This window comes from Rana temporaria, chromosome 9 (genome assembly GCF_905171775.1).
Source record: "Rana temporaria chromosome 9, aRanTem1.1, whole genome shotgun sequence".
Classification (NCBI taxonomy): domain Eukaryota; kingdom Metazoa; phylum Chordata; class Amphibia; order Anura; family Ranidae; genus Rana; species Rana temporaria.
In genome coordinates, this window is record NC_053497.1 from 104,476,050 (window position 1) to 104,499,408 (window position 23,359).

A 23,359-nucleotide genomic window follows, 5' to 3' on the forward strand; every position below is an offset into this window, starting at 1 on the left:
AGCAGTAAAGCCAAAAAAAAATAATTGACTTGCATACTACCACTTTATACTCAGATAATAATAAAATGACTCTCAAACTACACTTTACTCTGCCATCGCCACGTAAATGGCGTTACCTCAGTAGGAATTCAGAAGGCCGAATTCCTAGCGAAAGGGTCTGACAAACTTAAAGTCCTAGTTCTATAAAAATGGAACAAAACTGAGGACCAGTGTAAAAAATCTCAATTACTTCAAGGTAATCCTTACAAAATAACTCAAGTCTGCGCTCAATGAATGTTCCCATCCTGACAGGATCCCTTCATTACCCCATCATATCACAGGCTGAAATGGGTGTGTGCCCTGGATTTAGCCTCCAGCTTAGCAGGGTGTATTACTGTTCTGCATTGTGCCAGCGACTGTACTCTCCCATTCCTCTCTAGCAACGCAAACCTATCAGTCTGCTCATAAGAATTGAAAAAAAAAACACAAATACAAAGCAGCTCTAGAGGGAGCACTAAAAACGTCTGCATGAAATCTAAAAACAACCAACAGCAAACTTTTTAAAATATGAAAAAAAAAAGTATTATTATTATTATTCTTATTATTAATAAAATAACTTCCAGGACAACTATACAACACAAAAAGATGTAGTTAAATTTAAAATACACCCATTCCCCTTTTAAATGTGTAAATAGGACACTAAAAGTGACCAGAGATCGCAAGGCCTTCAAAATTGCATTACAAAGATTTTGTGGCGCCCTCCTCTGGCTGCCCTCAAAACTGTCTTCATGATTTTGATAAAAAAAAAAAATTAAATAAAATTAAATAAAGAATACTATGATTAATAAAGTTGGTTTAGTAAAATGCACTTTCCCATTCCTACTAGCACAGACCTTTCCATACAAAAATCTTTCCATCACTTCCGTGATCAAGGATGAAGCAATCATCGGAATTCAGAGCTGCCTGTGTAAACGGATTCTCATCTGCAACCAGAGACACCGACATGGGACCACCGCCGTTCGAAACCTGTTAGGAAAAAATAAAACCATGAAATTTAACACTTCTTGTAACATTACAATATTTAATAATCTCTGTATACAAGGACACATCTAAACAATCCATGCATATCAAATAAGGCAGGTCCTTGCACTACATAGACACACAAATCAGTACTGGGCAACAGCCAAAAAAAAAAAAAAAAAAAATTAGAAAGTGGTGCAGTGCTTCTATGGGAACTGAATCACTCATAAAACATTAAAATGTAATTGAATAATAAAATCCATATAAAAATCACTGGTTCGGACACCGCCACCAACAACCAAACACACTGCAGTGCTTTTTTTCTGCATTTTGTGTCAGCTGCCTTTTATTCATCCAATTTATTTTATTGCTTCTTTGATCCCAGCACAGCAAAGTTGTTTTTTTTTTCCATAGACCGCAAAATAAGGATTACTGAAAAGGCAAATTAAAACAAAGTGTCTGTTACCCAAACATTACATATTCTTGATATGCGTCTGTCGCCATGCGCTTGTGTTAAAAATGATCCTGTTCTCTTACCTGGTGATCCTGCAAGACCCTCTGCTTATTCACTTTAAACTGACCACACTAAGCATAGTAACATCCCAGCGTGGTCAGTTCTCTGCCTTTCCGCTAATGGTCAGACTTGTGTCCCCCCGCACAGCTCTTTACTGGGAAGTTTAGTGTACTTCCTCCCGCTGGCAGCACCCAACCACCCCCCCCCCCCCCCTACCTTGGGGACGGACACACACACACACACGGAAAGATTAAAATAACTGAATAGTTTTACCCCTAAAAATAAGAGGGGGATTAAGGAAGAGTATAATGAACTCTTTACATAAAATTGTCCAAATAGTAAATTCAGATTTAGTGAGCCTAGATTTTAAAGGTCATGGCTTACACAAGAACTACATTTTTCCTACACTTTATATAAAATTAATTTGGGCCAAGCTGGCTCAAACAAACCAGGTCCTCCCCAACATGTGAGGCTTCTAGATGCGGGGAAAGAAGGAAACCAAGCAAAAAAGTAAACACTGTAGAATGTGGATCCAGAAGACAATACAATTACCTTGGGAATCAGATAAAAATGATTCCCACCCCCTCCCCACGTTAGAGTAAATAAATAATTATATATATATATTATATATATATATATATATATATATATATATATATATATATATATATATATATATATATATATATATATATATATATATATATTTTTTTTTTTTTTACACACACACCTTTGATTAACCTTGAGGGACATGTGTTTTTTTTCAACCCATGCAACGTTAGTTGATAAAACAGAAATTATGAAACTATCTTTTGACAATTACCTTATAAAGTTTAGCAAGTTTCCTATTAGTGGCATCAGCCTTCACATCATCAGACGGCCCCTCTGGTAAATCTGGCTTTTCTCCTAGAACCTGGAAGAGCAGAGAGAAAGATTTACCAATTGCTTTGAAAGGAATCCCCAACACCAGCTGATGGCAAACGTGACACATTCCTGGGATAACACAATTGGAGGAACAATATAGCTTCACTTCATTACTTTAGCTCTACATATTACACAACTACAAGTCCTTGAAAGGTCATCAGATGTGGATTACCTGTCCTCTACTTTGTAACTGTGGTCATCTATGGGACTACAGACCCAGGGGGTGGATTTACTAAAATCTGGTGCAGCTCTGCATAGAAACCAATCATTTTCCAGGTTTTTTGCCATCAAAGCTTACTTAAACAAACTGAATTTAGAAGCCGATTGGCTACCATGCACAGCTGCACCAGATTTTGGACTCTCCAGTCTTAGTAAATTAACCCCACAAGGTCTGAATCCTCAATACACACACACACACACACACACACACACACACACTATCTATCTAAAATAAAAGGCACCAGCCATTATAAAAAGACACTTGACCGTCTGCTTCTAAACGCTGTTAAATTTAAGCATCTAGATGCAATTCTCAATATATGTTCTTATGCAAGAACAATAGAAGAAAAAAAAAACATGCACATTTATACGATAATGGTGATCTCATTTGTGGTGGATAAATCGAACTATGGAGACAAAGAGTTCAATATTTGGTGAGGCAAAACAAGCCAGTAGCCATTCAATGGCGATATCTTTGTGAAAGATGGCAAGTATCAATATGCCAAGGTGCCGGTACAAGAACAAAATGGAGAGAGACATGAATCTCCGGTTAACTCATTTTGTGAAACCTCCCATGAATAGCAAGGCAGAGATGAAATTGCGTGGTCCAGAGGAGGATGAATGTTCACCAAAACAAAGTCAATAACCATCTACAGCATATATATGTATGGTTCCAAAGTGGATGCTGTGAACATAACCTCCCTTGCACATCAGTGACCAGTCAAGTAAATCATTCCATTGGCTACCTTGGAAGCGTGTTCTTAGTATTTGGACAAGATCCACGGGTCAGAGTCAATGGCTGCATTAGTAAGAACATGCATGTAGGTTTTTGTTTTATACTTATCCATCCAGTAGTTCATCGGACCATAGTTCTCATGCAGGAGAATAAACATAGCCATACACCAACGGGGCAAGGAAGGGAGGTGGATGCCAGATGCACCTGACCGGTTTTGCAGGGCACAGGCCAGCTGCTTCAGAGGCAAGAGACCACTGGACAGTGCCACATCTCTTGTTCCATATGCTGGGTGAAATTCTAGGCATCCATTCTTATTGTATGTGTGCACGCACACATGTATGGCACTACACAGTACAGTACTCCTATTCTGTAAACTGGGCGTAATCCTTACAGTGGAATTCCAGCTTAACCCCAACTAGTCTTAGAAGTGTCCTCTCTCCCAACACCTTTGTTGACTAACCCGTGTAAGAAAGATATATACACTAACCCATTTTCAGGTTACATGATCCCACACCCCTTTGTCAGCCAGTGCGGTCGCAGGGCAGAGTAGGGAGAACCACAAATAGATGTCTATGGCATCGCTGCTCTAGGCACACCCAGCCATTGCCGTAAAGTTTGCGCTCTTGCAGCCGGCGATGGCCGACATAGGGGAGATCATGTGACTGTACTGGTGTAGCCTGAAAATAGGCAAGTATATACTGTACATCTTACACAGGTTAAGCATAGATGTAGTAATCTTGCCATTACTGTAAACAAAAAAAAAGCCATTAATGTACAGGGGCATGGCAGTACTCCGGGAAGCCAGGCCCCATTAAAGTGCAATTATTTTGAGGGGTGCACAAAGCAGGGTTTTATGGTTAATATACTATACAGAAGAATAGTGGACATTTTAAGTTTGTCGAGGATTCACTTAATGTTCGTATTTCTTACATCCACCTCTTCTCACTCAGCCATGCACTAAGAATCAAACCAATTAGATTTTAGAACAGCAGCCCATCGGTGAGTGGAAGGGAGAATACAGAGAGCTGCTAGTACAGATGTGAAGAGGGAAACACAGGCCTCCATTCAAGATAAGAGTCTGCACTGACATTTATCTTTGCTGGAAGAGCAGGACATCAATGTGACCTCAAGAATCATTTTATCTCATTGCTACTTGACATTTCGTAAAAAATGATCACTTTAATGTTAAATAAAAAAAAATTATAGAAGAGTAAAACATAATCAAGTGGACAGGAAATGTCATCTGATAAGACCAAACGCATGAGTAATAAGCATACACGATCAATACCTCAATCATTTTTTCTCGCTCCATCCCTTCCTCCACCACGTAGACTTTGGCACGCCCATGTCTCTCATTATCTCGGATATCTTTGGCGACAGTTGTGGCTTTCAGCTTCTCAAATCGGTTGGACTTGGATCCGCACCACTGATACACTTCCTGCAATTATAAAAAAAAAAAAAAATAATAATATTGGTTTGTTTCTGCATCCTGCTGTGTGGACACAACCACAGTATTGGAGAGAATCCAGCTCTGACAGTTTTTATATTGCACACATGAGGCGATTACAGAGTATTAGTGAATAATGGTGCAATGGAAAGTGTTGAGAGAACACTCAAAACAGCAATTAACATTTTGTAAATCTTTGTAGCACTGCAGAGGATAGGTAGGAAAAAAGCATTCGTGTTTAAAATGCCAACATAGAAAATCTAAATACACACAAGGGCAGTAATCCAAGTGAAAGGCATGGATGGAAGAGGTGGGACAATACACACCGCCATGAGAAAGGGCAGACGTTATCATAGCTGTTCACAGTACTTATGGAATATAAGAGAAGCAAGTTAATTGTAACACTTGTCATTTCCCGAGGACAAGTGTTAAGCGCATAATTAGCATCTGGCACACCTATCATATGACTCAGATACAGAGAATAAACACACTTACATCACCCAGATCCAGGATGAAGCAATCTCCCTGGTTAAAGCTGGACCAGGAGACTGGAACCTCTGTGGCCCGAGCAAGACGGCGACCTTTCACCTGGAGCAGGCGCTGCACGGCCACATCATTGGGAACAACGTGCGTGAATCCAGAAGCTACTCCGCCAGCCTTAGAAAATATAAAAAGCATAACGTCACAAAAAAAAAAAAAAAAAGAAAAAAAAAAAAAAAACATCTAGTCACAAACCAAAATACTTAAAAATGGAAGGCCCCATGTAGAAACTGCACATTTCGATTTTTAGGCCCCATTTGAACAGCAGGGTTGTAAAGCTGTATGGTCAATTTCAATACAGTCGGCTCTAAAAAAAATAAAAAAAATGGAATGCATCCCAGGATTCAGAGAATGACTGCCTGTAGCTTGAGTTTGCTCTATATGTGCTCTTAAAACATAGGTTTCTCAAACACCGCTACACGTACCAGAGGGTAAATCTGACCAGCCATTGGGAATATGAAGGGGGGGGGGGGGGGGTCAGGGGTTGGTTCAGCGTTAAGCCTAGCTAAATTTCCCCTTTCAAATAAGCCACTACAAGGGGCTTGTTTGTAAATGCCGACACATCAAAGTAGTTGAAGGCACAAGGTTTTTTACTTTTACACCCAATTACTTACCTGAGCCCCCCCCTTCGATCCAGCGATGTCCATGAGAGCCTTGCCTCTCTAGGGACCACACTCCTGATTGGTTTCTGGAAGCTGCGGGAGCCAGCGACTCCTGTTGCCATCACAGTCAGTGAGCCACACTCCTGATTGGCTTCTGGCAAGCTCCAGCTGTGAGCCAATCAGGAGACAAAGGGGGCAAAGTGGAGCCGTGGCTCCCATGTGTGAATGGACACAGAGCAGCGGCTCAGAAGCACTTCTGTTTAGGTTTCCCCAAACTGTGGCCCTTTGCTAGCCTTTATGCGGCCCTTGGGGCACTATTCCTCCAACTGATATGAGGCACTATTCCTTCCACTGACACCAACAAGGGGGGCACAATTCCTTCTACTGATAGCAATGATGGGATACTATTCCTCCTACTGATGGGGGCCCTTACGCCTCCTCCTACTGACCACCAACCCTAAGGCCATATTTATTGTCACTGGTGCTGGGCTTGGGACATTTTCTGCCCCCACTGGCCACAATCCGGCCCTCCTAAAGTCTGAAGGACAATAAACTGGCCCTTTGTTTGAAAAGTTTGGAGACCCCTGCCCTAGAGTAAGCCGCTTGCTGTACCCGGCAGGAGGGGGGGGAGACAAGAGTGCCAGTGTGGGACCAGAGAAGGAGGATCTGGGCTGCAAAACGATTGCACAAAAAAAATATTTTTTAAAGATTTTTTAAAGAATTTGTTTACCATCACTTCAAAGGGAAAGCATTAATGAAAAACTAGGGGGTGCCTGGCAGCTATTATATTTCTTATGACAGGTTCCTTGTGACATGTAGCACAAAAAGATTTTTACCTTGTACTTGAGGCCAGATTTAAAGTATCCCAGGAAAGTGTGGGACTCAAAACCTTGGACTTCGCGATTCTGGATGGGTTTACCGCCCAGGTGATCATCCATCTGGACAGTGAAAATTGCAGCCGATCCACTTTCATCCTGAGTGCACTCATTGCCTGTCAAAAAAAAAAAAAAAAAAGTATTTTAGAGGGACTCAGAAAAACTCCAGGTAAACCTGCAATCACAGCAAAACACTGCCAAACAAACAAAACAGAAAATTCTTGTCAGAAGCACCAAAGCTGAACACATATCAAAATGAAGAAGGGACACGATTTGCTGCTCCTGGAGACAGCGAAGAACAGAGCAAACATCCTGTCCTATTGCGGCACCCATGGTCTAACATGACTGACACAGGGGCATTTTAAATGGAAAATTTTAATAAAATGTCAGACAGCCGACAGCTTTTAGTGTTATGGAAATGTGTACAGAAACATTTATGAGTGGCTGGGGTACTTGTATTTTCATGCCCCATCTCATGCAGGGCAAGCAAAGCAGATTGTACTTTTGGCTGGGTACACACACTGGCATCTGCACTGGCTTATCCGAACAGCAGGGAGTGAGAAGATTTGGAATATCCCCAATAAGACAGAAGGATGATAACTCAGCAGAACTCATCCCAACTTCCTCCAGCGGCCAAACTCCATCAGGATTACCAAGGAATATGGACAGCTAGAATCCTACCAACCACAATGAAATATATACCGGCTTACTATATTGGCCAAGCTCTAATGCTGCATTCACACTTCAGCATTTTGCGGCAAATCTGCCCGTGACTTGAAAGTGCCGATGTGCAAGTGACAAATTGCGGGACTCACATTTGAGATGCCATTCATTTGAATGACCTCAAATAGTAGCGCGGGTCTGCTGTGATTGTCGGGCAATAAATCCCGAAGCCTGTCGCCCAAAACTAGCTCCTGAACTGTTTTTTAGGGGACATGCTTCCCGCAGTGCAGGTTGCTGCACGACAATCACAGTAGACCCACACTGATTTGAGGGGTCATTCAAATGAATGGCATCTAAAATGTGAGTCACGCGATTTGTCATTCACACATTAGCGCTTTCAAATGGCGGGCAGATTAGTGGCAAATCTGCCCACGATTTAAAACGCTGAAGCGTGAATGTGGTTTGTGAGCGGAGCCCTTTCCTCTAAGACCCCATTCACACTTGAACGTTTTCTAGCTTGAAGCCACAAAACGCTGGAGGGGAAAAAATCTATTCTCTATGGAGACGGTTCACATCTCCACTACAAAATGCCTGAAGCCAGAAGTTCAAAAACGCCTGAAGCTCAAACAAGTTCTGGGACTTTTTTTTTTTTGGCAGATTTGAACGTTTTTCTGTTTATAACATTGGTAACCCTAGACCTGTCCAAATTCGCGGTAAAACGCGGTAAAAAAAACGCCGCAAAAATCACGGCAAAACGCTACGCTCAGGTGTGAATGCAGCCTAAGCACTAAGACAGTAAGACAGTAAGATGTTGGTTCAATTTTGTTATTTTAAAGTTTCCAAAACTGTTTAAGAGTGGTATATTCAATTTAGATTACAAAATATACAATATTTGACATAGGATTCCAAGAGCACGCAAGACAGTATACCAAGTAGTATATATCCTGTTTCAACTTGGATGGGGAATGGAATCCTGCTCTGCTAGATGGATGGGGACTGGATCGAATGCAGGCGGGTGTAAATGGACACGTTTCCATTTATAACAGCGCCTCCATAGAGAACAATGGAGAAACAGTGGTCCGATTGGGCCTGCCTGAAAAACGGACAGGCAGACCCGATCGGTCTGCACATAGGGCATACACAGTGCATAGTTACGGGGATGCACAGATGTTCCGTGCAGGCCGTCCCATTAATGTTATTTGGAATGCAGCAACTGCACGAACAGAGCTTTTGCTCCCAATTTTACATCCATGTAGGTCCACATGCACGTCCCTGAGTCGAACACCTGTGCGGGTAAACATGGCCCTCCATGGGCATACACTTTAGTATGTCATATGTGAACGATGCTTTAGTAACAACATAAGGAATTTTGTTTATGTGCACCATTAATGATTTTAGTGTATTTTTTGCGAAAATATTGTTTAAAATAAACATTTGGGCAAATATTGTGCTGCCTTAAAAATCAGTAGCAACTTTATTCTACTGGCCATGTGCTTTCAGAAAATATATGGTTTGAGGGGTCTTTTACAAATTCCGAAAGCTGCAAGTGAAAAGGAAAACCTCCAGATTTTCTAAGAAACGTTTGCGTACGTCCGATTTTCACCATTTCTCAAAAGGCGCAATTTAAGATACTTGTTTTTTACTAACTCAATACAGGTCAAACTTTATATTAGTAGGAATTTAGCAGAAATTTTGTAAAACTTGCTGCGTTTGTATCGGCTAATGATTTTAGTGTATTTTTAGCAAAAATATTCCTTTGGTAAAAAACATTTGCGCAAATATTGTGGGGCCTTAAAAATCAGTAGCACCTTCATTTTATTCTACTGGTCCTATGCCTTCACACATTCTGAATACTGTAAAGGGGAAAAAAAAAAAAAAAAAAAAAAAAAAAACCCTTCAGATTTTTAGAGAAATTTGTAGATTTCCATTTTTGCGTCTGTTCGATTTTCACCATTTTGCAAAAAGGCGCAATGCGAAAATTACAAATATTCATTTTTAATAACTCCATACAGGTTAAGCCTTTTTGCAAAATTTGCTGTGTATTTATCTGCCAATCATGATTTTAGTGGATTTTTAGCAAGAACATTGTTTTGATAAACATTTGTGCAAATATTGTGTAACCTTACAAATCAGTAGCACCTTTTTATTCTACTGGTCACGCGATTCCGAAAGATATTTGGCGACGAGGTGTCTTTGAAAGCTATAAGTGAAAATAAATAAATAAAAAAAAAAATTGCTGCAAAAAAATGGTCTGGCCACCTGAGTGTACAAAATGGAGCATAGGGCCTGGCAGCGAAAAGGTTAATTTTCAGGGATTTTCTCCTCTCTTTTTGTTTGGCTATGGGACAGGAAGTGAATTTCTGCAATGGCACAAATGACAGATTGTAATTTTTTTTTTAATCTAAAAATAGAAATAAATAAAGGGGGGGGGGACCCCAAGGAGATTGCTGGCTTCCGCTCAGAAGAGGTTTCTGCCTTACACAGTTCACAAAACGTCACACATTTTGTCATCAGGTTGTTCAGAGAGTTTTGCTCACCCAGCCAGTAGTGCAGGTCGTACTGCAGGTTCCCTGACCGCTGCTTTATGGTGTTCAGGACAATGTAGGCGTCTCCAGTGAAAAAGGATCCATAATGGTTTTGTGGGACAGCCACCAGATCAAACTTTTCAATTCTCCAGACCTGGAGACCTGGTGCTTTTCCGGCCTTCTCAAACTCTGGGTGATCCACCGCCATTTCTGTTGACTGGAGAGAAAGACAATAACGCAGGACCAAGAGACATTAATAGGGGATGCAAACATGTTAACCATCAACATTCATGGCCAATCCCATCAAATAGTAAACCTCTAGAGCTGGGAAGCCAATAGTCAAACATTGATTAAAGGAATACTCCACCTTCAGAGGAGTATCATCTACCATCCTGCAAGTACTCCCATGCTATGTTCTAAAGCCACTGCTTTTTTGGTGTTTCTTCCTATGCATCCCTTTAAACCAGGATTGGAGACATGAGAATATAAGACTCCAAAGCGTAGAGGAAGTTGTTGCCATTTATTTACAGCATAAACACTTTTGTTGAAGAATAGAAAGAATGGAAAGCACAGATGAGGCAGAAAATGAGAACAATGCAGTCAGTAAGCACTGATGTTTGGCATAGATAAGAGAAATTTCTATGTGAATAAGAATGGATAAACTATGGCGGATATCTGACCCCTTACATGACATCATACGTAATAATCTTCCAGTCTGGCCAATAAATGTCTCATTTGGACTCCCATCATATTCTGAAGTAGGAGTACAGAGCTGGTAGGGTAGGCAAGTCTCAGACAGGAACCATGGCCACTTTCCATCACAAGCTCCAAGAATTTCAGAACAAAAGTTTGCATGACTCGGTTTTATTGATCTGGGGCGACATTGACAAAAATCATAAGGGGGGGGGGGGAATAAACACATTGGAATAGAATGACCGTCTGGCTAGAACTTCCCAGACACAATGCACGCTGTAATCTATGTACGAAGAAGTCCTTGTTGGGGATAATACAATTTGCAAACATCCGGTCACAGTGACAAAGGTTTTTTTTTTTTTTGTACGTTGGCATCATCTTTGCGACACACAACAGCCAAACTGAGACAAAGAGACAATCTGACAGCCATTTCCAACACAGCAGGAATAAAATGCCCCATCTTCAGCTTTCTCCTCCCATAGCATTTCTCTTTGGACCACAGTTATCAGCCCCACTAATCCCAGTATTCATCTTGGGGAGAATGTTCTGTCTTTTTGTGAGGCGTTATGTTTTCAGTACATTTTTGCTGTTTTTTAAACTGTATTACCCGTCAAATCACATGACAAGTCGCACCGGTATGAACAAGGACTAAAAAGGTCAGGCAGTGGACAATGCAGGAGCTGTCAGACTTTAAAGAGTTAAAGCACACCTCCAGGGAAAACAAAGACCCTGGGCTGCCCCTACACTGCAAGGGTTAAACGTAGGCAAGAGATTTTTCTGGGCCCCTAGACCTTTATGAACATTTAACCCCACTGCCAGCAAGGATTTTTGAAGTCAAGCTAAAATATTTTTTTTTTTTACTGCTACCCAGAGTTCTGCTGTAGAGAGATTTTCCCTCACTTCTGGTCTTGCTGACAATTTTTTACCAGAAAGGATAAGAGGTTAACTGACAGCTACACAGACATAAAACAGCTTTAGTAGAATGGAGAGAGGCTAGAACCCCCAACAGATTTTTACTTCCGTCTTTGTCCACTTAGTGAAACGTCATTAGAGCGTGAGAGAGTGACAGGAGTTCAATTATTCCCCTTTCCATTCAGAACTCTTGTAATGAACACTCCAAGTTCTAATAATGGAGGAGGAGTCGGAGGGGCAAGTGGTGCAACGCTTTCACACGTGCAGCGGCTGATGTTAGGAGATCAGTGCTGTGAGGAGGACCCTTTATTGCAGAGAAGTTGCATCTCTGGAGCTGTGTAGCCAAAATATACATACGCCCAGCTGTATTCGTCACAAGAGCACGAATAACTCTGTAACAACCAATACTGACAAACCTAGCAAGTTGGATACAGTTAGATCTCTCCATGCTTATTTTCATTGACTATTTACACGAAACTTCACCTGCAGCCAGGATTTAACTTGGCCCAGCGAACTGCATATAAAAAGACCACAAAAGCACACTGCCTCGTTGGAGCAACATTTAATAAAATGAACAACACTTAAACGCAAGTATGTTTTTAAGTCTATTATTAAATAGTAATTGATGTACATCCAATTACCATTGTGCGTTTTTTTTTGTATATTTTATATAAAAGTCCGTTGCGACTACCGTATATACTTAAGTATAAGCCGAGGCACCCAATTTGACCACAAAAAAACTGGGAACACGTATTGACGCGAGTATAAGCCTAGGGTGTCCATCTGCATGCCCCACTGTGCCCATGGCTAGACTTACGTTTAACATGGGAGTATATAGAGAGGGGAAAAAAAAAAAAAAAAAAAAAAAAAAGGTGCTTCCCAGCCATAGGCCCCCCAGACTTTGCACATTTGTAGAGGAGAACTGGGGCTACGCGTGCCAAGTTTTGGGTCTAGAGGACCTACAGCCGGCAGGTACCGGGTCCCCAAAGTTAACAGAGAAATAGCCGTTTAGGGAGTCTATGGAAGGGGTGCCCGACTTTTAAAAATCTGTGCTCCCTGGCACACTTATAGAGGAAGAGGGGCTATATGTGTGCCAAGTTTGGGGTCCATGGGACCTACGGCCGGCACCGGGTACCGAAATCTGGGAGATCAGGCGCAAAAAAGGTGACTCGAGTAAAAGCCAAGGGGGGCATTTTCAGCACAAAAAAAAAAAAGTGCTAAAAAACTCGGCTTATACGGTAGTTATTTTTGGTCACTTACTAAACCCTTTCTCATCCTGACTCCGGTGGTGCCTTCACATCTGCACAGTGGGATCTATAGAACGTGTGAAGCTGTCAAATAGGGGATGCCTACCATTGCACAGGATGAATATTGCACCCACAATCCTGCATGCAGGAAAGCGTTAAATTTAGTCTAGTCGACTAAAATACGTAAAAATTCAGACGAATAAAATACAGATAAAAACTAAAATGGCATTTTAGTCAAAAGACCGACTAAAACTTTATCAAAATTTGATGTCAAAATTAACACTGGTGAAGGGTTCCAAGACCATGCTGTGAAAAGGCACCCTATGAATCATAACCCAATCTAACCCAAGATGTGAAATTAAGCCCCCTAGCGCCCCCCCCCCACCCCACGTACTGACCAGAAGGTTTTAATTGTGCTGAAGAAGCGTAAATCTGCATTAAATCACACCAATCAGCAGTTTTGAAAATTTGACATTTAAAAAGGGCAACTCAAGAAGATACAAATGATTACTTGGAACAACAGGGGGGGGGGGGGGTAAAGGAATCCCTGACACACATGGATTATTTACAAAATGTAAAAAGTGTTGCAATCTGTCACCACTGACGAGATTATCCGTAATTTGCTTTTCTGGACAGAAAGTGAGGAGAAATCTCCCCAGTGGGATGAAAGACCACAGTAAAAACCTTTATGCCCCCTTTCCCTTAAAAAGCTTGAGTTGGGCTTTAACAAATGGATGCGATCCAAAGATCAACAATCTCCCAAAAAAAATTATAAAATATTCCAAATTCAATATAACAGTCCCCAGGGAAGATGTCGCTTCTGGCAAAGAGAATTTCCCAAACTAATAAGCCTATATTTGTAGATTTACTTCTCAATGAATGAAAGAAAAACAAAAACAGGAAACAAGCGATGGAAACATCTTCTAAAAACAAATACAGATGTAAATGTGTTCCAATTCAATTTAGACTGGCCACAAAATGCATTTCCATGGATACGTCCACACAGTGGGCAATCATTTGACCGACCCTGAGAAGCCCGAGTTCATTCTGCCATCACTAATGCCTGTCACAAGGCTAGGATAGTAAATCAGTGACATTGTGGAAGGCCCTGATCAGACCCATGTCATGCTCAGTATAGGAGTGGAAGGCCCTGATCAGACCCATGTCATGCTCAGTACAGGAGAGGGGAAAGGCCGTGATCAGACCTATGTCATGCTCAGTATAGGAGTGGAAGGCCCTGATCAGACCCATGGCATGCTCAGTATAGGAGTGGAAGGCCCTGATCAGACCCATGTCATGCTCAGTACAGGAGAGGGGAAAGGCCCTGATCAGACCTATGTCATGCTCAGTATAGGAGAGGGGAAAAGCCCTGATCAGACCCATGGCATGCTCAGTATAGGAGTGGAAGGCCCTGATCAGACCTAGGTCACGTTCAGTATGTAAATTGTAGTACAACAGGTACCAGTGAATAGGGACACAATATTCACATACAGGTGTAAATGGGGCCTAAATGGGCTCAGCAGTAACAAGAAAGGGGAACCATTTAGTAAATAAACAGTTGTATATTTGTAAAATGTTGGATACTCTAAAAATCAGCCAGTTTTCAGCATTCAGACCCCTTTTACACCTAGACCGCCTGGCGGTAAAGTGCTGCTAGTTTTAGCGATGCTTTACCAGCACTGTAGAGCCGCTTTGCAGGCGGGAGAGCTTTTAACCCCAATGGTGTGAAAAATGCCCGTGTTGCAGCACAGCCGAATCATTTTTCAGGCTCTTTGGCAGAGCTGCCCATAAATTTCAATGGGCGGTTTGGGAGCTTGGAGGACCTTCCCCCCCCCCCCCCCCCATCCTGCAAGCGCACTGCCCCAGTGAGAAAGCACCCAGGCTTTCACACTGGGAAGGCATGAGAGGTGCTTTACAGGTGCTATTTTTAGCGCTAAAACACCTGAAAAAAAGAACCTTTAGTGTGGTGGTGTAAGACAAAAGAAAAAAAAAAACGCAATTCAAGAAATCTGCTGCCAAATCTCTCAGCACCGGGCTAATCACACTTTTCGTCTTCCACCTTATAAAGAAAGCAGTGTGGCAGTGCATCACTTTTCTTGGATTCCCACCTGTCAGATTGGTCACCCCAGAGCGATACAATTCCCCAACACAGAAAAGACTGTTCTACAGTCTACAAAGCCCTAAAACAACTTCTCACATCCTATTTACATCACTAAATTGAACTTTGGAATGGTAGATATGTAAAGTCTGATTGCCTCAGGGAAAGCTGTTTTATCAAGCTGGTCACAAGGCTGCAGCCACCCAACAAAACATTCTATGTAGAGAGATGAACACAATAGAAGATTTCCCAAGCACACAACAATGAGCACATTGTCAGCAGTCATAGCCACATTTCATATGCCAAGAGAAGGCAATATTATATAAAATCCATATACGGTCCTTGAATAAACAGCACACCTGTTTTACAGCACTGGATCATGCGTTCCACCAGGGCTTTATCTGGATGAGTTCAAATCAAACCAAAGTTCATTCGAATTTCTTGTGTCCTTATTGAACACACCCTAAAAACCATCACAGTGCTGGAGGAAAAAAAAAAATAAGCGAACCCACAGACCAGGGTGGACTCTAAATCACTGGTAAAAAGGCTTGGTTTAAAAATCAAGTCCAATCATAATTTTTGAAGAACGGTCATCTCTGTCCTGCAGTGGCTCCTCCTCCGACCCGCTGTTTACTCACCGACAGTGCCGTTCACTTTAAACATTTAAGGGCCGAGCCTCTCTGAGATTTGTTGTTTAAAACCAATTTTTTTTTGCTAGAAAATTACTTAAAAAAAAAAAAAAAAAAAAAAAAAAATGTAATTATGTCACTTTTATTCCTATTACAAGGAATGTAAACATCCCCTGTAATAGAAAAAAAAAAAAAAAAGCATGACAGGTCCTCTTGAATATGAGATCCGGGGTCAAAAAGACCTGATAGATAGGATATTTTATATATTTTTTTTTTATTTAAAAAAAAAAAAAAAACCCACACACACACACACACACACACACACACCTTTAAGAGCTATGGGCGGAAGTGACAATTTGACGCCGCTTCCGCCCTGCGCTGGTATGAAGACGGGTGGGAGCCCATCTTCCCCTCACTCATCTCCATACTTAGCCAGCATAAGGATCCGACTGCCTCTTCTGCTGCCCTCTCTCCCACCACCGAGAAAAGCGATCTTTCGGGGAATCTGCCGCAAAGACTACTTTTATCTGTAACCATACCATTTACTGAATAGGACGACACCTGGGTTATGGCAGCTAGTTGTCGCCATAACAAAGATATCCCTTTTTCAAAGTGCGGACATAACAGCATGAGCTGGTCCGGAAGTGGTTAATGGGATGGCTGGGGATGCGGCAGTGGCACAACAAGGCGAGTGGATGCCTGCTAACAGGCGCTGCTATGATGGATCTAAAATGACAGGTGCTCTTTAAAATACAAGGAGCTTTACTTGCTGGTAGTTAAAATCTCTAATATTTGCAAGCAAAATTAAGGTTTCCCCATTTAGAATAATAAGCTGTCAGGTTGGTAAAACAGCGATATAAGAACCGATTCAATCATACAGTTTGTAATGTACATAGATTTGCAAAGCAATGGGATAAAAGAATATTTCTGAACTTTGTTTTATCTCATAGTTACTGTGAAATTGTGAATGCATCAATGCAGTGCATGTTATCTCAGCTTGCATTCATTGAATGGCGTTCACCAAAAATGTAAATATTGCAGAGTATACAGTCTCATGCATCTTTTGCTGAATAAACAAAATTAATAATGCATCTTAACCACTTAAGACCCGGACCTTTAGGCAACTAAAAGGACCCGGCCAGTTTCTGTGATTTGGCACTGCGTCGCTTTAACTGACAATTGCACGGTCGTGCGATGTTGCTCCCAAACAAAATTGGCGTCCTTTTTTTCCCCCACAAATGGAGCTTTCTTTTGGTGGTATTTGATCACCTCTGCGTTTTTTTTTTTTTGCGCTATAAAACAAAAATAGAGCGAAAATTTTGAAAAAAAAAAAAAAAAAAAAAAAAAAAAACAGTTTTATTACATTTTTTTACTACTAATGGCGGCAAACAGCGATTTTTTCCGTGACTGCGACATTATGGCGGACACTTGACAATTTTGACACATTTTTGGGACCATTGTCATTTTCACAGCAAAAAATGCATTGTTTACTGTAAAAAATGACAATTGCAGTTTGGGAGTTAACCACAAGGGGGCGCTAAAGGGGTTATGTGTGACCTCATTTGGGTTTCTAACTGTAGGGGGTGTGGCTGTAGGTGTGACGTCATTTATTGCGTTTCCCTATAAAAGGGAACACACGATCGATGACAGCGCCACAGTGAAGAACGGGTAAGCTGTGTTTACACACAGCTCTCCCCGTTGTTCAGCTCCGGGGACCGATCGCGGGACTCCAGCGGCAATCGGAACCGCGAGTCACGGAGCTTCGGACCGGGTCGCGTGCACGGGTCTTAAAGAGCCATGTACATGGATAAGCCCAGCCGTGCCATTCTGCCGACATATATCGGCGTGAAGGGGTCCTCAAGTGGTTAAATAGAGAAGAAAAAAAAAACCCATCTTATTTTTTACGCCAAAAGCATTTTATAACATTTGGAGAAAAATCTGACAAACACACACACCATTGATTTATATTCACCCTACCATAGACTACTTCAATGAAAGCAAATTCCAAGTCAGTAGTTAGCACACCTAGAGTCCATTTAATTAAATTAGTTTGTAGGTGGGGTTTAGAACTACTTTGATAAAAGAGACAAAACATTAAGATTACTGTGTACAGCAACCAGTCCAGATTCCTATTCGGGCTTCCGGGTGAATTGGGATAAGTCTAGTCTTTTCCTCCTAGATGTGGCTGAGCCTCCCCGGATTCCAAGCTTCAAGTGGTTTCCTCCTTTAGGTACCTTAAGGTTCTGGTGCAGACCCCTTTACCTTTATATGTCGCCAATAACTTAGATCCTCTATTGATCCGCCTTCAGGAGCGGACAAAGCAGTGGATGGCTCTGCCTCTGGATCTTATGGGGAGAGCCAACGTCCTCAAAATGATCTACCTACCGAGATTACTCTATATCCTTGCAAATTCCCCTTATAAAAATACCCAAATCTATTTTTAAAAGCATAGATTCAATATGTACTACTTTCCTGTGGAAGGGTGGCTCCCCCAAGGTAGCACTTGAAACACTACGGTTGCCAGCGCACTTGGCAGGCCTGGCATTTCCCAACTTTTCTATATTATTTGGCATCCCAGTTGGTGCACATCCACGATTGGCTGTGCCCTGTTCCGGCCAATGCCTGTACCTCCACGGAGGGAGCCATCGCATGTTCTCTGGAAACCCTACATATTATCTACAGAGGCCGGGTCCCCGATCGCCCCGAAACCTCCCTACTTGCCACTAAAGTATCCAGGCACACCTGGCTGAAATCTCCCAACAACCCCCTGTGGTTTAACCCCAATCTGCAGGAACTATACTCCCATCCTGATCACAATCGCTGGTACTCCAAGGGAGTTAAATATTTATGCCACCTGTACAATGCTCAGGGCTTTAAATCTTTTTCTCAGCTACGTTTAGATTTCGATTTACCAAGATCGTACTACCAGCTCAGGCACACTATCCGCAGGGCCGGATTAACAAGGGGGCTGATGGAGCTGCAGCTCCAGGCCCCTTTCTCAAGATAGGCCCATTTGCCCAAAAAAAAAAGAAGGATCGACTTCGGGGGTTGTAGCTCGACGACCGGCAGTCACAGAAACACCACATTTGGGGGGTAGGCAGTTGAAGACCTACACCACAACTGGTCGAAATAAGGGACGGCTATCATTTATGGTTCCGGGGCTGCTTGCACAGCCTGTCAGAAGCTACATACAGAGCGGTCAATATAAATACAAGCTGACACACTGCAGCAGACTGATAGGATCACAGTGCTTATAATAATTATTTGTATATTACTCATGGTAATTAACCCCTTGCCACGCAGGCCAATTCTGACACTTCTCTACTCCATGTAAAAATCATCATTTGTTTTTTGCTAGAAAATTACTCTATGGTGGTCTTTGCACTTTTTATGTTGCACGGTATAGAGCTGCACGATTCTGGCTAAAATGAGAATTGCAATTTTTTTGCTTAGAAGATAGATCACGATTCTTGCAGGGTAACATCTTTCACAAAAAAAAAAAAAAACAAATGGGCTAACTTTACTGTTTTGTTTTTATTATTCATTGAAATGGGCAAATGCAGTGTGACATAAAATATTGCAGCAATAGCCATTTTATTCCCTAAAATCTCTGCTAAAATATATATAATATTTGGCGGTTCCAAGTAATTTTCTAGCAAATAATATTGCTTTTTAACTTAAGAAACAAGTGTTGGACTTTAAGTGGTTACATTTCCTGCATTTACACACAGAAGTTTGACCTAAGAAGATAGTTGGTTACAATGTTTCATGTTGTTTACAAACTTGGAGGATTTGTTTGTTACACACAGAAGTGTATCCCTTTGATCTAAGAAGGAAGTGTCAGTTACAATGTTTCCTGTTAAAAACTTGGCAGACTGCCCAGATATTTTCTTTTGACAGCTGAAAGTCTTTCCACTTGTTATATGAAAGAATCGGCAAACCCTGCATTGGAGATCGTCAGGGGGGTTGAATCGAAATCACGATTTTTTAAAGATTAATTGTGCAGCTCTAGCACAGTATTTGCGCAGCAATTTTTCAAACATGTTTTTTTTTAAAATGGTTTCATTCATTAAAAAAAAAAAAAACACTAGTTAAGTTAGCACAATTTTTGGTATCCTAAGCAATGCTTTTAAATTTTTTTTAGGTTACATGTTTAGAGTTACAGAGGAGGTCTAGTACTAAAATTATTGTTCTCGCTCTAACGATCGTGGCGTATGTAACCTGTGTGTATCTGGCTCTGATACTACCAGTGCCTACCCAGCCACTGACTAGTATCTCTCCCCAGCCTGTCCCCACACACCCTCTCACCCGCTGACCTGTGGATGGGGGAATCACTCCTGCAGTGTTATTGTGTTCTGCCTGTGAATACAATGATTAGTGTTGCTAACTATAGCTGGCAGCACTGATTGTTTTGGGAAAAACCTAACAGGCTGGTTGTACTCAAGTCGATTAATAAATTGTCTTGTGTAAAACCAGCTAGCCCATACATAGATTCACTATGGCTGGTCTCTGCATAATTGGCGTAATTTCAATTAATGTATGACCCGCTTAACCACTATGCAGTCCCTAAATATCCTTCCACTCCTGTACATAGTGCTCACTGTCATACTCTCCACACAGTGCCCACTGTCATACCCTTCACACTCCTCTCCTGTACATACTGCCCCATCATACCCTCCACACTTCTCTCTGGTACGTACTACCCTCTGTCATACCCCCACACTCTTCCTGTACATACTGCCCATTGTCATACCCTTCACACTCCTCTCCTGTACATAGTGCCTGCTGTCACACACTTCTCTCTTGTACATACTGCCCACTGTCATACCCTTCACACTCCTCTCCTGTACATAGTGCCTTTTGCCGTACCCTTTGTACTCCTCTCCTGTACATAGTGCCCACTGTTAGACCCTCCACATTCCTCTCCCTCACCTACACATACTTCCCCACTTATATACCGTCCATACTCCTCCCCTATGTCGCTTACCCACAAAAACAGTTCTTTTAAATTATACTGAATATCCTCAATGTTACCAGCTCTAGAATGGACACAATTATTCTGCCCCATTATTAGTACTCATTTAATTTTGTGATTACTACTATGATGTATAGAGGAACATAGGGGATCTCAGCTACTCTAAATATAGCACTTATATAAAAAAAGTGTCCCTGAAAATATTTGTTAAATGTTGGCAACTGTGCACTTAGGCACTGCCCAAGGGCCACTGGGTCAGTAGGGGCCCCATGAGAGGCTCCTGGGATCCTGTGATATTAAAGTGGTAGTAAACTTTCCTGACATTACTACTTTTTAGAGGCCCTGGGGTAGGTTATGCCACAATGTACAAGTATGCACAGCATATTAGCCCATTAGGGTACACTTACATTTTCAGACTGAGCCCTCCAGTGCTGCGATGAATCAGGCGGGGCCCGGGCACTTCCATCTTCACCCGGTCTTCCTTCTGGGTTCTGTGCCTATGGTCACTTGCCTTGGCCGGGCTGCGTTGATGTCATTCCCACGCATTTATTTATTATTTATAAAAGGCCCCACCAAAATCCTCAGCACCAGGCCCATGATGTTCCTAATCTGGCCCTGACTATCCATGCCCAGTTTGGCTCCCTGGATGATCCCACTGACCTGCCCCCATTAGAAAAACTGCTCAGACAGCCAGATCCCCACTAAACTTGTCTCCACCTATTATGAATGACTGACTTTAACCCCAGGTTTCACAAAGCCCAGGTAAAATGGACCTCTCTGGACAGCTCCCTGGTAGACGAGGACTGGTCAGAATTTAGTGATCTGTATAAAACCTCTTATTGCTTCCTGGGGCCGCATCATACAGTTCAAAATTTTCCATCAAACCCACCTCACTCCGGCTAGGTTACACAAGATGGGTCTCCTGCCCTCAGCTGCCTGTTTCCGCGGCTGTGGCCGAGAGGCCGATTTCTTACACAGCTTCTGGTCATGCCCGGTAGTCCAGGACTTCTGGGAAGAAGTGGGTGCTTTCATCTGATCGGCGCTAGGCCTCCCAAACATAATCCACCCCAAGAACTGCCTATTAGGCATTTTTGGCAAATTACACCTATCATCACATGCCAAGAGACTGCTCCGTATATTCTTCTTCTATGTTAAAAAAGCTATTTTACTGTCCTGGAAGGGCACACAGATCTCTCTGAAATCCCTCTGGTAAAACGTATTAATGACGCTATCCCACTGTATAAACTTACTTTTGAACTCCGGAAACGGAACAAAACCTTAGACAAAATTTGGGGTAGATGGTTGGCTAGTCCGCTAACCCTCTCCCAGCACTGATTGTACTACTCTTGCTTGACCATTGATGGGCCGTGCCTCACGGATCTCTAATGTCTGGACCTCCGCTTTTGCTATATCCAGGTATTATACCTGATCCTTTTACCACTGTGCCTACTTTATATTTTGCACTGTCAGTTGATTTTTTTTATGTTTGAGTGTATTGCCTAACGTTTATGACCAGGTTGTCTGGTGGGTTTTTTTTGTATGTTTTTCTGTTTGTTGGTTTGTCTTAAACCTAATAAAAATATCTTAAAAAAAAAAAAAAAAAAAAAAACCCAGTCCAGATTCTGTCGAAGGGGCATGACCGAGAAAGGTCTGCCAATCATCATCATCCGATCAGCGATGTCAGTCAATAGCGTTGACCAGTGTGTTCTGGCGGGGAACACAAAAGTTCAGCGGCAGAGATCGGTTAGTACAGCATCTCCTCCTGAGCTCTTCAGGGTTTCTCCCCCATTTAGCCCGCTGGGTTAAACTAAAAGGGTTTACAATTTCTTGCCACTGTAACGGGACTAAATAGAAATGTATCTGAAGGCCACAAGTGCCCGTCTATGGCCTCCATAAATGCAAGTTCACACTGGCATTAAGAGCAGGCGTTTGAGAGGCCCCTCAAACACCTATGTATAAGATACAATAGACAGCACATAGTGCTGTTCACACTTCGGCTACTTTCACAATGAGGAGCTTTAGGCCCCTTTCACACGTGCGGACCGAATGTCCGCTTTTTCATCCACCCGTTTGCGGATGAAAAAGGGACATACATTGGTCCCAATGAGATTGCGGATGTCAGCGGATGTTTCCGCTGACACCCGTAACCGCCTGCCTCCGCAAAGATCCGATTTTGCGGACGGAAGAAAACCCTATTATTTTTTCTTCCGTCTGCGGATTGGATGAACACGGACATACGGTCTGTGTTCATCCGCTCCCCCCATAGGGGAGAGCAGAGAAAAGACAAGGCGGTCCCTGCACAGTGTGCGGGGACCGCCCTGTCATCCGCCGGCTCAGCGGGGATCAACGGAGCGATCCCCGCTGAGCAAGCAGAGCATACGGAGGCGGATCATTACTGAGTAACCGGACTGATTTCCAAAATAATAATGACGAGCTTCAGAAGACCCAGCTCTACTGGGAAAGCAGAACATAGCATTTCTTCTTGGTTTAGGAAAGGAGATGTGGCCACATACCAGAACAAAATGTAACATTTCAGCACAGTTATGCTGGCCATACACTCCACGAAAAATCGTCCAAACGAACGTTCGGTCGTGAGCGCAAACGATAGTGTCATCATGTAATGACCGATAAATGGTTCAGTGGACATAAACAAAAAAATAAATAAAATTTGGTTCGTTTTTTTTTTTACATATACCTAGTGCAGAAAGTTCGGCCAGGAAACACATTAACCTTCCGATTTATCGTTCGTTTTTTTGGCTCA

The 23,359-nt window shown here is 42.2% G+C and overlaps 1 protein-coding gene across 4 annotated transcripts in view; it reads right to left on the reverse strand.

The window, feature by feature from the left end:
• GSN (gelsolin) overlaps positions 1-23,359 on the reverse strand; it is a 72,740-nt gene that overhangs the window by 19,601 nt on the left and 29,780 nt on the right. For all 4 annotated transcript variants that reach the window (XM_040324037.1, XM_040324035.1, XM_040324034.1 and 1 more), the window contains 6 exons: positions 10,057-10,261; positions 6,818-6,972; positions 5,335-5,496; positions 4,681-4,830; positions 2,337-2,426; positions 873-1,005 (listed from right to left, as the gene is read on the reverse strand). In XM_040324037.1, the coding sequence (XP_040179971.1) occupies positions 873-1,005; positions 2,337-2,426; positions 4,681-4,830; positions 5,335-5,496; positions 6,818-6,972; positions 10,057-10,252 (886 nt within the window). In that variant the 5' untranslated portion in view covers positions 10,253-10,261. The remainder of the gene's footprint in view (positions 1-872; positions 1,006-2,336; positions 2,427-4,680; positions 4,831-5,334; positions 5,497-6,817; positions 6,973-10,056; positions 10,262-23,359) is intronic.